This window comes from Bos javanicus, chromosome 19 (assembly GCF_032452875.1).
Source record: "Bos javanicus breed banteng chromosome 19, ARS-OSU_banteng_1.0, whole genome shotgun sequence".
Classification (NCBI taxonomy): Eukaryota; Metazoa; Chordata; class Mammalia; order Artiodactyla; family Bovidae; genus Bos; species Bos javanicus.
Window position 1 is genome coordinate 24,615,113 of NC_083886.1, and position 12,473 is coordinate 24,627,585.

General features: G+C 49.8%; 1 protein-coding gene across 3 annotated transcripts in view; it reads left to right on the top strand.

The window, feature by feature from the left end:
* The window catches only part of SGSM2 (small G protein signaling modulator 2), a 38,180-nt gene that overhangs the window by 1,636 nt on the left and 24,071 nt on the right, over positions 1-12,473 (top strand). For all 3 annotated transcript variants that reach the window (XM_061390653.1, XM_061390656.1, XM_061390654.1), the window contains exon 2: positions 3,884-3,959. In XM_061390653.1, the coding sequence (XP_061246637.1) occupies positions 3,884-3,959 (76 nt within the window). The remainder of the gene's footprint in view (positions 1-3,883; positions 3,960-12,473) is intronic.

Genomic DNA, 12,473 nt, shown 5'->3' on the forward strand with positions numbered 1-12,473 from the left:
TGTGATCTGGAATAAGTTACTTAACCTTTCTGAGTCTCAATTTCTACATCTCTAAAATAGGGATACTGATATTTAGCTGATATAGAAAAGTTTACCATATTGGTTTCTTTCCCCTTTCCTAGAGGTTACATATTAAAGAGCAGAGACATTACTTTACCGACAAAGGTCTGTATAGTTGAAGCTATGTTTTTTCCAGTAGTCATGTATGGATGTGAAAGTTGGACTATAAAGAAAGCCGAGCACCGAAGAATTGATGCTTTTGAACTGTAGTGTTGGAGAAGACTCTTGAGAGTCCCTTGGACTGCAAGGAGATCAAAACATACAATTCTAAAGGAAATCAGTCCTGAATAGTCATTGGAAGGACTGATGCTGAAGCTGAAACTCCAATACTTTGGCCACCTGATGCAAAGAACTGACTCATTTGAAAAGACACTGATGCTGGGAAAGATTGAAGGCAGGAGGAGAAGGGGACGACAGAGGATGAGATGGTTGGATGGCATCACTGACTCAATGGTCATGAGTTTGAGCAAGCTCTGGGAGTTGCTGATGGACAGGGAGGCCTGGTGTGCTGCAGTCCATGGCGGGTGGGGGGGGGGGTGCAAAGAGACAGAACTGAGCGACTGAACTGAGAGGTTTCAGGACTGGAGAAGGCTCAGGGTTCTTATAGAATTCTGGAAGGCTCATAATTAAGGCTCTGCATTAATTATAGCCTGGCTATTGTGCCCTAAATGTGTTTCCTTACTTCCTGTTGGCAAAGAGGCAGCTGAAGCCATCACCTTTCCAACTGTGTTTGAGAAGCTCCATTGTGCTTTTGTTGTGACGTGGCCAAAAGTTTTTTTAAGTCCAGGCGTATATCACGTTAACATTTAAGCCCTAAGTCTTGTCTCCCCAAGGAAAAAAGAAATCTTAAATCCCAGTGATTATCCTCAGGAAACAGTGTAGTGACAGAGACTCATATGAACAGTGTAAACAAGAGTAAAAATGTAGCTATACCCAAACTATGGGTGCATGTGCTAGGATTGTTGGTGCGTTCCAAATTCGGGGTTAGTCAGGGATGATAGCAGAGATTTCAGGGAAGGCAGTATTTAGAAGGGCTGTCTGTACTACTCTGAGAATGATTCTTAGACAAATGTGAGAAATGTCCAGGATATGCCACAGCTCTGTATATGACCTGATAGAGGTTGACCCGCTCTGAACTCTTGGTTCCCTTGACCTTCAGGGCTTGATTTTGAGAGAAACATATCCTTTCTTATCCTACATATAGAGACAGTGGGGCGATTGTTGACTAAGCTGGCTTTTCACAAAGGACCTGTAGTCCTTTTGCTTTTTTTGGTCCGCACTGCATGGCTTGCAGGATCTTAGCTCCCTGACCAGGGTTTGAACCTAGGCTCCGGGCGTGAAAGCACTAAGTTCTAACCACTGGACCGCCAGGGAATTCCCAGGGCATAGGTATGTGTGTGTGTGTGTGTTAGTCACTCAGTCGTGCCCGACTCTTTGCAACCCCATGGACTGTAACCTGCCAGGCACCTTTGTCCATGGGATTTTCCAGGCAAGGATACTGAAGTGGGTTGCCATTTCCTTCTCTAGGGGATCTTCCCAACCCAGGGATCAAACTTGGGTCTCCTGCATTGCAGGCAGATTCTTTACTGTCTGAGCCACTAAAGGCATCTATAGGTCCTCCTAATCCAAAAATCTGCCCCAGCAGCCTGCCTTAGATGTCTACTGGTCTTTGAGCTGTGACATGATGCTCTGTTTAATGTAAACACCCCTTGGGAAGTAATCTAGGAAGCTTTTAATAGTTTAGAGTGCAGGATCGATCAGATCCTCCTTTACCTAAACCACTAACCATGAGCACTTTGCAGTAAGGAGGAGACTCCTGGTCCTTCCTCCATCCTTCCCAGACTTTAGAAGCTCTACCACCTTACAAACAGAAGTGAGGGCCTGGAGAGCAAGGGCAGCATCAGGACGCTGGACACAGGACACTGTCCAAAGAATGGCAAGGCTCGCTCTGACCAGAGCTCACTAAATCAGTAAGATTTAAGACAGGGATTGAGGTAATCCATCCCTCTAATCTTCAGTATTAGTATTTGTCTCTTGGCAGGTTCCCCCAGGGGCTTCCCGGATGGCTCAGATGGTTAAAAAATCTGCCTGCAATTCAGGAGACTCAGGTTCAACCCCTGGATGGGGAAGATCCCCTGGAGAAGGAAATGGCAACCACTCCAGTATTCTTCCCTGGAGAATTCTATGGACAGAGGAGTCTCATGGACTACAGTCCATGGGGTCGCAAAGAGTCCAATACGACTGAGCAACTAACACACACACACACACCCACACAGGTTCCCCCAGGGCATCAAAAGTGCTTGGCTTCAGTGTTGGGAGCAACTAGAACCTTCTATACTGCTGATGGGAATGTAAATTGGCAAAAATCTCATAATGCCAAATACCCTCATCAGAAATTCCTTGCCTAAAAATATAAATCCAAAGAAATGAGCCCCATGTTCACACAAAGACACATCTAGAGTGTTCATAGCAGCACTGTCCATAACAGCCCCAAATTGGAAGCTACCCAAATCCCAGTCAGCTATGGGTTGTTCACACAATGGAGAATGAAAAATGCACATCCACATACAACATGAACAAATCTCACAGTCACACAAACTACACACTGAGCAATTCCATCTATAAAAAGCACAAAATCCCACACATGTGCTCTACCATGTTAGAAGTCAGGGTAGTGGGTACCTTGGAAAGGAGTAGTGACTAGAAGGAGTCATGGCAGAGTCCAGGGCTACTTTAGGGTGCTGGTCACGTGTTGTTTCTTGAGCTGATGCTACTTTCACAGGTGTGTTCAGTTTGTAAAAATTCTTCAAGCTATGTAATTATGATATATTTGTTCTCGTTCAGTTGCTCAGTAGTGTTGGACTCTGTACAACCCCCTGGACTATAGCATGCCAGGCTCCTCCATCCTCCACTGTCTCCCACCACTCTTGTCCATGGAGTCAGTGATGCTATCTAACCAGCTTACCCTCTGCTGCCCTCTTCTCTTCTTGCCTTCAACCTTTTCCAGCATCAGGGTCTTTTCCAGTGAGTCAACTCTTAGAATCAGGTGGAGCTCCAGCAATGGTCCTTCCAATGAATATATACCCTTTTCTATATACTTATTGTACATCAATTTAAAAGGTTTTTAAAGTGTTTTCTACAGAAAGCTGTGACTGCTTACCTTACAAGGTATTCTGAAGCTTTTACATTCAGGTAGGAACCCGAACATAGGGTTTTGCCTAGACAGAGAGAAGGCTGGGCTTGTGAGCATGTGGGGAGTGTCCCTGAGACCTGGATGGACCTACCCTCCCCTCGGAGAAGGGAGAAAAGGAGGGTCAGGTGTCTTCCTGCGGCCTGTACTGAGACAATTTGTCCCTGAAGGACAAGCCTTCTGCAGCCAAGTACAGATGAGCAAATAGCATCCCATCCCTGTTCTCACAGCACGGCCCTTCCTCCTGGGTTGGAATATCTGAACTGATGGATTAGTGGGTTTATAGCACCTTTTTTGGCTTCCCTGACGGCTCAGTTGGTAAAGAATCTGCCTGTGGTGCAGGAGACCTGGGTTGGGAAGATCCCCTGGAGAAGGAAATGGCTACCCACTTCAGTATTCCAGCCTGGGAAATCCCATGGACAGAAGAGCCAGGCAGGCTACCTTTTCCTGGTTGACTTTCCAAGACATTTGGCAATGTCTGTATTGAAGAAACTTTGCTTCCCCACCCCTCCCATTCCTATCCTCTACTCTGCAAGTGGCTGAACTCAGACCAAGCAGGCAAGCCAAGCTATTTACTTGCTCACAGGCCTTTGAGCCAATCAATCAATAATGGTGCCGCCCATTTATTTACAGGTGAAGCAAATCATGGAGGAGGCTGTCACCAGGAAGTTTGTGCATGAAGATAGCAGCCACATCCTTGCTCTGTGTGGTGAGTGAGTGACTGGAGGGTAATGAGAGAGGGGTTTAAAAACTGAGGATACTGCCCTGGGGCCACAGGAAGAGTCCTCAGGGTCAGTAGTTTTTAAATCGGGTTGTAAGTCAGAATCAACTCAGAAGCTTATGAAATCTTGTTGGGTCCCATCCCAGACCTACTGAATTAGGATCTCCAGGGCCCAAGAATCTGCTTTATATGTCTAGTCCCTAAAGACAGTAGTGCTCAAATTTTAGCATCATAGTTATCTGCTGTTGTTGTTGTGTTATAGTGGCTAAGTCATGTCCCACTCTTTGTGACCCCATGGACGGTAGCCCACCAGGCTCCTCTCTCCATGGGATTCTCCAGGCAGGAATATTGAAGTGGGTTGCCATGCCCTCCCACTCCAGTACTCTTGCCTGGAAAATTCCATGGGTGGAGGAGCCTGGTAGGCTGCAGTCCATGGGGTCACGAAGAGTCAGACACGACTGAGCGACTTCACTTTCACTTTTCACTTGCATGCATTGGAGAAAGAAATGCCAACCCACTCCGGTGTTCTTGCTTGGAGAATCCCAGGGATGGCGGAGCCTGGTGAGCTGCCATCTGTGGGGTTGCACAGAGTCAGACATGACTGAAGTGACTTACAGCAGCAGCAGCAGCCGCCATGCCCTCCTTCAGGAGATCTTCCCAACCCAGGGATTGAATTCATGTCTCCTGTGTCTCCTGCAGTGGCAGGCGGATTCTTTACTGCTGAGCCACTTGGGAAGCCTAGAGTCACCTGTTCGGCTTGTTAAAATAGGTTCCTGGGTCCCAGCCCTGGAGTTTCTGATTCTAGTATCTTTGAGGTGACCCCAGGAATTTGCATTTCTAAGCAGTTCACAGGAGGTGCCAGTGCTGCTAGTCCAGAGACTGCACTTTAAGAACTGCCGGCCTCAGTAGTTGGGCTGGGGAACCACGGTGCTGGTTTATCCTTGCATTAACTTTGGGGATGGGCCTCTGCCTTTGGATGCTTTCTGTGCTATATCTGTTTTCTAATCAATCCCACCTGCATTGCTTCAGCATTCCCAACTCGCCAGACACTCAATTGCATGCAAATCCACAGGAGGATCGAGGAAGTCTAGCCAAGACCTCCCCGCTCAGAGAAGAGAAAGTCTGTAATAAGCCACCGCTTCCTGCTCAGCGTGAACATTTCTGCCTTTGTAGGAGCAAGACTGTCTCTGCACACAACTGAGTTTTCTTGGATTTCCAGGAATTTGACTTTGAATTTGCCATCTTTTTCAAAAGTATCTATTTATGTATTTTTGGCTGTGCTGGGTCTTTGTGGCTGCACGGGCTCCTCTGTAGTTGCGGTGTGTGGGCCTCTCATTGCGGTGACTTCTCGTTGCGGCGCACAGGCTCTGGGGCACGTGGGCTTCAGTAGTTGCGGCTCCCGGGCTCCCGAGCACGTAGTCGTGGTGCCTGGGCTTAGTGGCTCTGCGTCGTTTGCCATCTTTGTGTTGTTTTCCTTGGCCTCTGAGGTTGTGGTTGCTGTTCACGGAAGGGAGGTTGTGCATTTCTGAGGGGAAGGAATCAAAGGAGCAGATCAAGAGAGGGACACTTCTCACAGTAGCCTGGTGAGGCTGACAGAGCCGCCCTTCCCACCCGTCCAGCAGCAGACACCGAAGGTCCCCCAGGTTCCAGACGCTTCCTTTACCAGGCAGGGAAACAGCAGTGACGAGGTGAACTGTCTCTCTGTCCCCAGGGGATTACACTCTGTGGGCAGGCAGACAGAAAACAAAAGCACAGAAATATATCCTGCAGTAACAGGTGTGGTAACAGCTATGAAAAAAAAAAAAAGAGAAATGTGGGAAGCGACTGGGGAGAGGCGGCCTGTGAGCAGAGCCCGAGTAACAGGCTGAGGGTTCAGGCAAATCCTGATGCTCTTCTTCTCAAGTTGTATTGGACACGTTTCTTGACTTCTGTCACCCTCAGTCTGCTCCTCTAAAAACAGGGTGGTGATTCCCACCTCAAGGAATTTTCCTGGGGATTGAGATGATGCATGTGAACATTCCTACCTTTGTAAGAGCTCAGGAAAACGTCCGTCTTTCCTCCTCTTCTGGGCATTAAGGCTGAAGCTAGGTTTGCAGGATTTGAGGTCCTACCATCTCCCTTTTGGGTAAGTTGATTCTTTGAGATGACATAGCTCCAGTACTCTTGCCTGGCAAATCCCATGGACGGAGGAGCCTGGTAGGCTGCAATCCAAGGGGTTGCTAGGAGTTGGACACGACTGAGCAAATTCACTTTCACTTTTCACTTTTCACTTTCATTGGAGAAGGAAATGGCAACCCACTCCAGTGTTCTTGCCTGGAGAGTCACAGGGACGGGGGAGCCTGGTGGGCTGCCGTCTGTGGGGTCGCACAGAGTCGGACACTACTAAAATGACTCAGCAGCAGCAGCAGCAGCAGCTCTTCTCAGGTCCACAGGACCAATCCAATCCCACCTTTTCTCTGGCAGAAGCCCTACTGGGGAAAAACCATGCTGGTCTCGCAATAAGTGACTTTAAAGAGTATTAGAACCCTACTCCCTTCTACCTATGCTGAGTCCCCCTGACATCAGCCACTGTCTGTCATTGTCACCAGAAGGGCTCTGCTGGTGGCCCAGTGGCACCATGGCAATGGTGCTCAGTTTCGTCCGGAGCACACACAGCAAACGCAGAACAATGAAATAGCAAAAACAGCTTGTGCATGGATGCCGAAGGTGGGTGGCGGTGGGGGGACGGGGGAAGAGAGGCAGGCGGGAAGCTGTGGGCATCCCACCATTAGGGCGAGAAGAAACTGCCTGCTCTCCTCTGATCAGTCCAGGGGTCCCGGGGAAACGGCAAGGCTCTCACTTCAGCCTCTTGCCTTGAAGCGCATGGCTCTTTCCAGCAGGCAGCGATACCACCTTCAAAAGCAATGATTCTCGCACTTTCAGTCAGTTTCGGTCACTGAAATAGATCAAGAGTCTATGAAACTGACCCAAGTTTGGCTGGATTTCAGGAGGTACCTTAGGTCAAAGCGCAAACTGAAATGCCCACAGGGTCAGATGAGAAAATCCGGATGTAGAACAGCAGGCAGTGGGCAGGAGTGGGTACAGCCCTGGCCAGGTTTGAAGGGGGCAGCCACCACTCAGCTTCTGCAGGAATGCTGGTCCTGGGCTTGCCGTGGCCTTTGTTTTATTTTAAGAGAAGCCAGCAGTCTGGGTTTCTGTATGAAATGTCCCAGTTTTTAAATGCTGATAACTAACTCTCATTAAAAAAAAATTTGTGTGGGCTCAAGAGGCATCTGCAAGCCTCTGCCAGTTTGCTGCCTCTGCCTTGGGCTCAGTGCACAGTCACTAAAGGGAACGCCAGCAGGAGGGGCTGCCAGCAGAATAAAGCTAAGTTGAGCCGCGCATCTGAGACCCACGAGAAGAGGAATCCTGACACTGTACTAATGGTGGTGTTCAGTGGTGAGGTGGATCCCAGCTTGGGCTCAAAATAAGGTTGGTTTAAAGCAGTGATTATCAGCCCTTTCTCCTGCCTGCATCACATGGTGGAATCATAACCAGGGATTCCTGGGGGTGTTGGGGCAGGCAGGAAGAATAGGCATGTACTGATGGAAAACTCCAGTCTTTTGGCTTTTTGGAGAGTCTGATATGCCAGGCTCCTTCACCCACTGGGAAAACGTTCAGAAGTGCATTTTTAGTTGGAAGTGGATCCATTCTTCCCCTGGGTCTGGTTTTAAAATTCTTTTGACCATTCTGCATGGCATGTGAGACCCTAGTTCCCCAACCAGGGATGGAACCCATGCCCTCTGCATTGGCAGCACAGAGCCTTAACCAGGGACCATCAGGGAAGTCCCCTGCCCTGGGTCTTACAGTGGTCCTGGCCATATCCAGAAGTCAGCTTTATTCTGAGGGGAAATGGGAGCGCAGAGAAAGGGAGCGGAGTGAAGGCTGTGGAGACTGGATTAGCTATGCAGCGAGTGACCCCTTTCCCTTGAGCTTTGTAGAGGCCTGGGATCCTGGGCCCCCCTGCCCTGGCCCCTCTGTTCATGGCAGAGGATGGCTAGGGGGTGTCTGACTGAAGAGGACAGAGCCTGAGCTAGAAGAGCTTCCCTAAGCTTCCTTAGAATATAGACATTTGGACCAGAAACATCACCTTCTGGAGAGCCTTAAAAATGGAACTGAAAAATCCCTGGGTCAACACCTAGCCCCGGGTAAACCCAGGAAAGTTCCTGTTCCTCAAGGGGAAGAGGGAGACTCCAGGCCTGGCAAGGAAGACGCTTTGTTGTGTGTTTGCTGTGCTTGTTTCTAAACCTGTCTGTCTAGAAGCTGGTCAGGCCCCTGCAGGTGGAAGCCTTGTGAGCAGGCCCTGCTGGCACACCCGGCCGGCAGGGACGGGATCTCTGTGTGCTGCTCTCCTACCAAGGAGCGTGGCTGCAGCGCTACCCTGAGATGCCCCCTCCCAGCCCCCCAGACCTGGTGACTGCACCCCCCCTCCCAGAGAACAGACCCAAACCCCACCGTGGGAGATGGTTCTCTGATATCCCCTTTTCATCTTTTTGTTTTAGTTTATGTATTTGTTTTTTTATTTGTTTGGCTGCACTGAGTCTTTGTTGTGGCATGCTGGATCTTTAGCTGTGGCATATGGGCTCTAGCTCCCTGACCAGGGATCGAACCCAAGACCCCTGCATTGGGAATGTGGAGTCTTAGCCACTGGACCACCAGGGAAGCCCCTCTCCCCTTTATCTTGAAAAGTCATGTCAAGTTTGCATTTTCCTAATATGGCCTTTGACACTTTTTGATTGTGGACACTTACTGCTGAGTGAAATGAATGCTTTCTGTTTTCACTCCGCATCTTGAACCCCCATGTGTAGGCCAGTATCTCCCGCCACCCCCTCCTCCAGAGGGCAAGGTGCCTTGTGAGCAACTCAAGCTCAGGGTCAAACAGCGGATTGTCTGAACTCTGCATTTGTAATATGCCTGCTCACTCTCTTCCCATGGAGGGGTCTGGGGTAATTTAGGGCTCCACCGAGGAGCACTGGGCCTCCCCTCAATTCCCAGCTCAGGTCTGGGAGTGTCTGCCTCCCCAGTGTCTCTGTTTGGTCCATCCCCATTGGGCGCTGAGGTTGGATTTTTAACCACCAGTGGGTAGAAGGGCCTTAGGAGGCCCACAGAGAGGTTCCAGGCCTGGCCAAGCAGGTTCTTAGATGCGTAAATATCCTCTGGCATTGGGGGTGGGCCCAGGCCAGAGGGGGCCAGCCCTGCCATCAGTCCCCAGGCTCCCTGCCCTCCACCCGCCTGGTCCACCTGAGGTTGCTTCAGGCTGAGGATGAGCTGTAATGGGAGATGGGGGTGGAGTCTCGAGCTGGGAACCACACCAGGGCTTTATTAACCAGCTCCCTGTTGCTAAGCGGCTTTCATTAGCCGGGGAAGGTCCGCAGCAGTAGCTAGCTCCTCTAGGGAAAGGCGGGGAGATACTAATGAGCTGAGAGAAGCAGGTGTGATGGGAAGATGCATCCCACCTGGGATGCTGCCGCAGGTTCTGAGAGTCAGACGCCAGGCAGTTTTCAGTCTCCCTCCCTTCAGTGAAAGGGATCCCTTCTCTCTGCTTCCTGCTCGCACTGAACAAACAGCTCATTCTTAGCATATGTGGCTCCCCACTTTGCACCCGGAAGTGATCGGGTAGGCAGGAAGGCCCTCTGGGGCTCTGGCTCCGCTCCCCTTGCCTTGGGGCGTGGCTGAGGGCAGGTGGCAGTGGTCTGCAGCTGACCGAGACACTGGAGTCCGACAGACCTGACCTGGCTTCACAGACTGACCATGTCACCAAGTATGCCACCATGGCCACTTACTCAGCAACTCTGAACCTACACCATAAGGTTGTTATGAGGGGTTAAAGGAGTGAGGGGGGCAAAGCACACCGCATGGAGTATGCAGTAAGTGCTCAGTAAGTGTCATCACCACCAGCGACCTTCTGCTTTGTTCTTGAAAGTGATCTTATAACCTTCCCCATAAAGCCTCCTAGAACCTTCTCCTGGATTCCCTCTGGGAATCCATGTTCCTGGGAACTTGGAGCATCTGGACAATCAGAAATTTGAACTCTGGGAACCCAATCTAGGAATTTGAAGATATTAAGAAATTATTATTAATTCTGTAGGTGCAGTACAGGTATTAGGCAGATGTTTTTAAAAGTCATCTTTTAGAGATACATACTAAAATATTTATGGGAAAAAATACAGGATGTCTAAAATTGGTTTCCAAATAACCTAGGAATAAGGGGGAAGTGGTTGGAGGTGGTATAACTAAAATAAGATTGGTCAAGCCTTGTTTATGGTGTGTGATGGGTACATGGGGGTTCATTTTATCATCCTCTTTTGTATATGTTTGGAATTTTCCATAATGAAATGTTTTGTTTTTTTTAAAAAAAAAAAAAGGAAGCAGAGGAGAGGATGGATGGAAGAAGAGATAGAAATAGCAAGTATATGTAACTTATTATTGAAGGCAATGGCACCCCACTCCAGTACTCTTGCCTGGAAAACCCCATGGATGGAGGAGCCTGGTAGGCTGCAGTCCATGGGATCCCTGAGGGTCAGACACAACTGAGTGACTTCACTTTCACTTTTCACTTTCATGCATTGGAGAAGGAAATGGCAACCCACTCCAATGTTCTTGCCTGGAGAATCCCAGGGACGGGGGAGCCTGGTGGGCTGCCGTCTGTGGGGTCGCACAGAGTCGGACACGACTGAAGCGACTTAGCAGTTACAGGAAATATTTTTATTTCAACACATCTGTATTGAAGGCATCCTTAAATAGGATTCTGGGCATATAAGCCTACAGAAGAGACAAATAAGTATGCAAATCTGTCCCACCCTCTGGGTGTTGGACCTGGATGTTGGATACAGGAGGGAGGGGTCTAAAGTCCTGCTCCCTTGTGGCTCAGCTGGTAAAGAATCCGCCTGCAATGTGGGAGACCTGGGTTTGCTCCCTGGGTTGGGAAGATCCCTGGAGAAGGGAACGGCTACCCACGCCAGTATTCTGGCCTGGAGAATTCCATGGACTGTATGGGCCATGGGGTTGCAGAGTCGGACACAACTGAGCGACTCACTTCACAGCACTACATGCTAGTCACTGAGTTTTCATAACTGAATTTGCCTTGTAGACTGATGACATTGTGTTCACTCAACACACAGAGATAGTCCTATTCCCAAACTGACCCAGGCTCTGTCCCCAAGGCTGTGTACACACATCTGTGAGCTGTGGGGGCTTCACGGTCTAGACTCGGTACCCAGGGGAGGTGGGAAGAACAAGGGAAGGGACCAGATGTTTCTGAAGGGTCCTCCCTGATCCTGGACCCCCAGCTAGAACCAGGAAGGACCTATTATTGGCTGAGGCTGCTTCCTCCCCTTCCCATCCTTGGTCTTTTAAACCAGAGATAGGGTCTGGGCTGGGGGACCTGGGTAGTTCTAGAGAGCAAACACAAGAAGAGCACAAACCTTACCCTCTCTTGTCTTCAACAGCCCACACTAGACCAGCCATCATCTGGCTGCCCAGGGGTAGGATGGTCAGTTGGGCAGTGGCCTGTCATGGTGAAATTCCAAAAAGAGGAAAAAGGGTAGAAACCCAAGACACTGGACCCCCCCTGCACCACCATGAGGGAGCTTCTATAGGGAAAGCCAGAGGCCTGAAACCTCAGCGCTGACCACAACCGCTGCAGCGGGCTCTGAAGGCTGGTTTTGTAAGAAAAACAAGAGCGTTTGCAGCTCCCCTGTCCCAAAAGAAAAGCTCTCGGTGCTCTGTCTCCCCATCCATCAGTGCCCGTGGGAAATCCTCGACCTTGACAGAGCCAGAGGCGTGCCTATCTGGAGGGGGGTGGGGACCGTGGCACATATCCACCCTCCCCACCCTGTCCCGCCTTCTCGGGCTGCCTACGGAGACCGCCCCAAGGAAGGGCACCCGGAGTCTCTCCCTGGAGATCAAGACCAAGCCCTTCCTCAGGGAGACAGCCCCAAATGACCTGTCACAACAGTCACCACACCATCCAGCTGTGTGGCACATACACCACGTTCTTGAGAGAGGTTACATAAAGGGGAGCAGCTTAATGGTTTAATACCTAAGTGGGGATACAGGGCCAAGGGAGGTGGTGGTTTATTTTTTTTAATTGAAGAAAATAGAGAATATTTATTTACAAATATGCATGCGTGTTCAGTTGCATCTGACTCTTTGTGACCTCCATGCACTGCCTGCCAGGCTCCCCTGCCCATGGAACTTTGCAGGCAAGAATACTGGGAAGTGTTAGTCACTCAGTGGTGTCCGACTCTTTGCAACCCCATGGACTGTAGCCCGGCAGGCTCCTCTGTCCATGGAATTTTTCAGGCTCGAATACTGGAGTGGGTTGCCATTTCCTACTCCAGGGAATCTTCCTGACCCAAGGATCAAACCCTGGCTTCCTGCATCTCCTGCATTGCAGGTGGATTCTTTACCACTTCACCACCTGGCAAACCCTTATATACAAATGGAAAGTATCTAATAGGG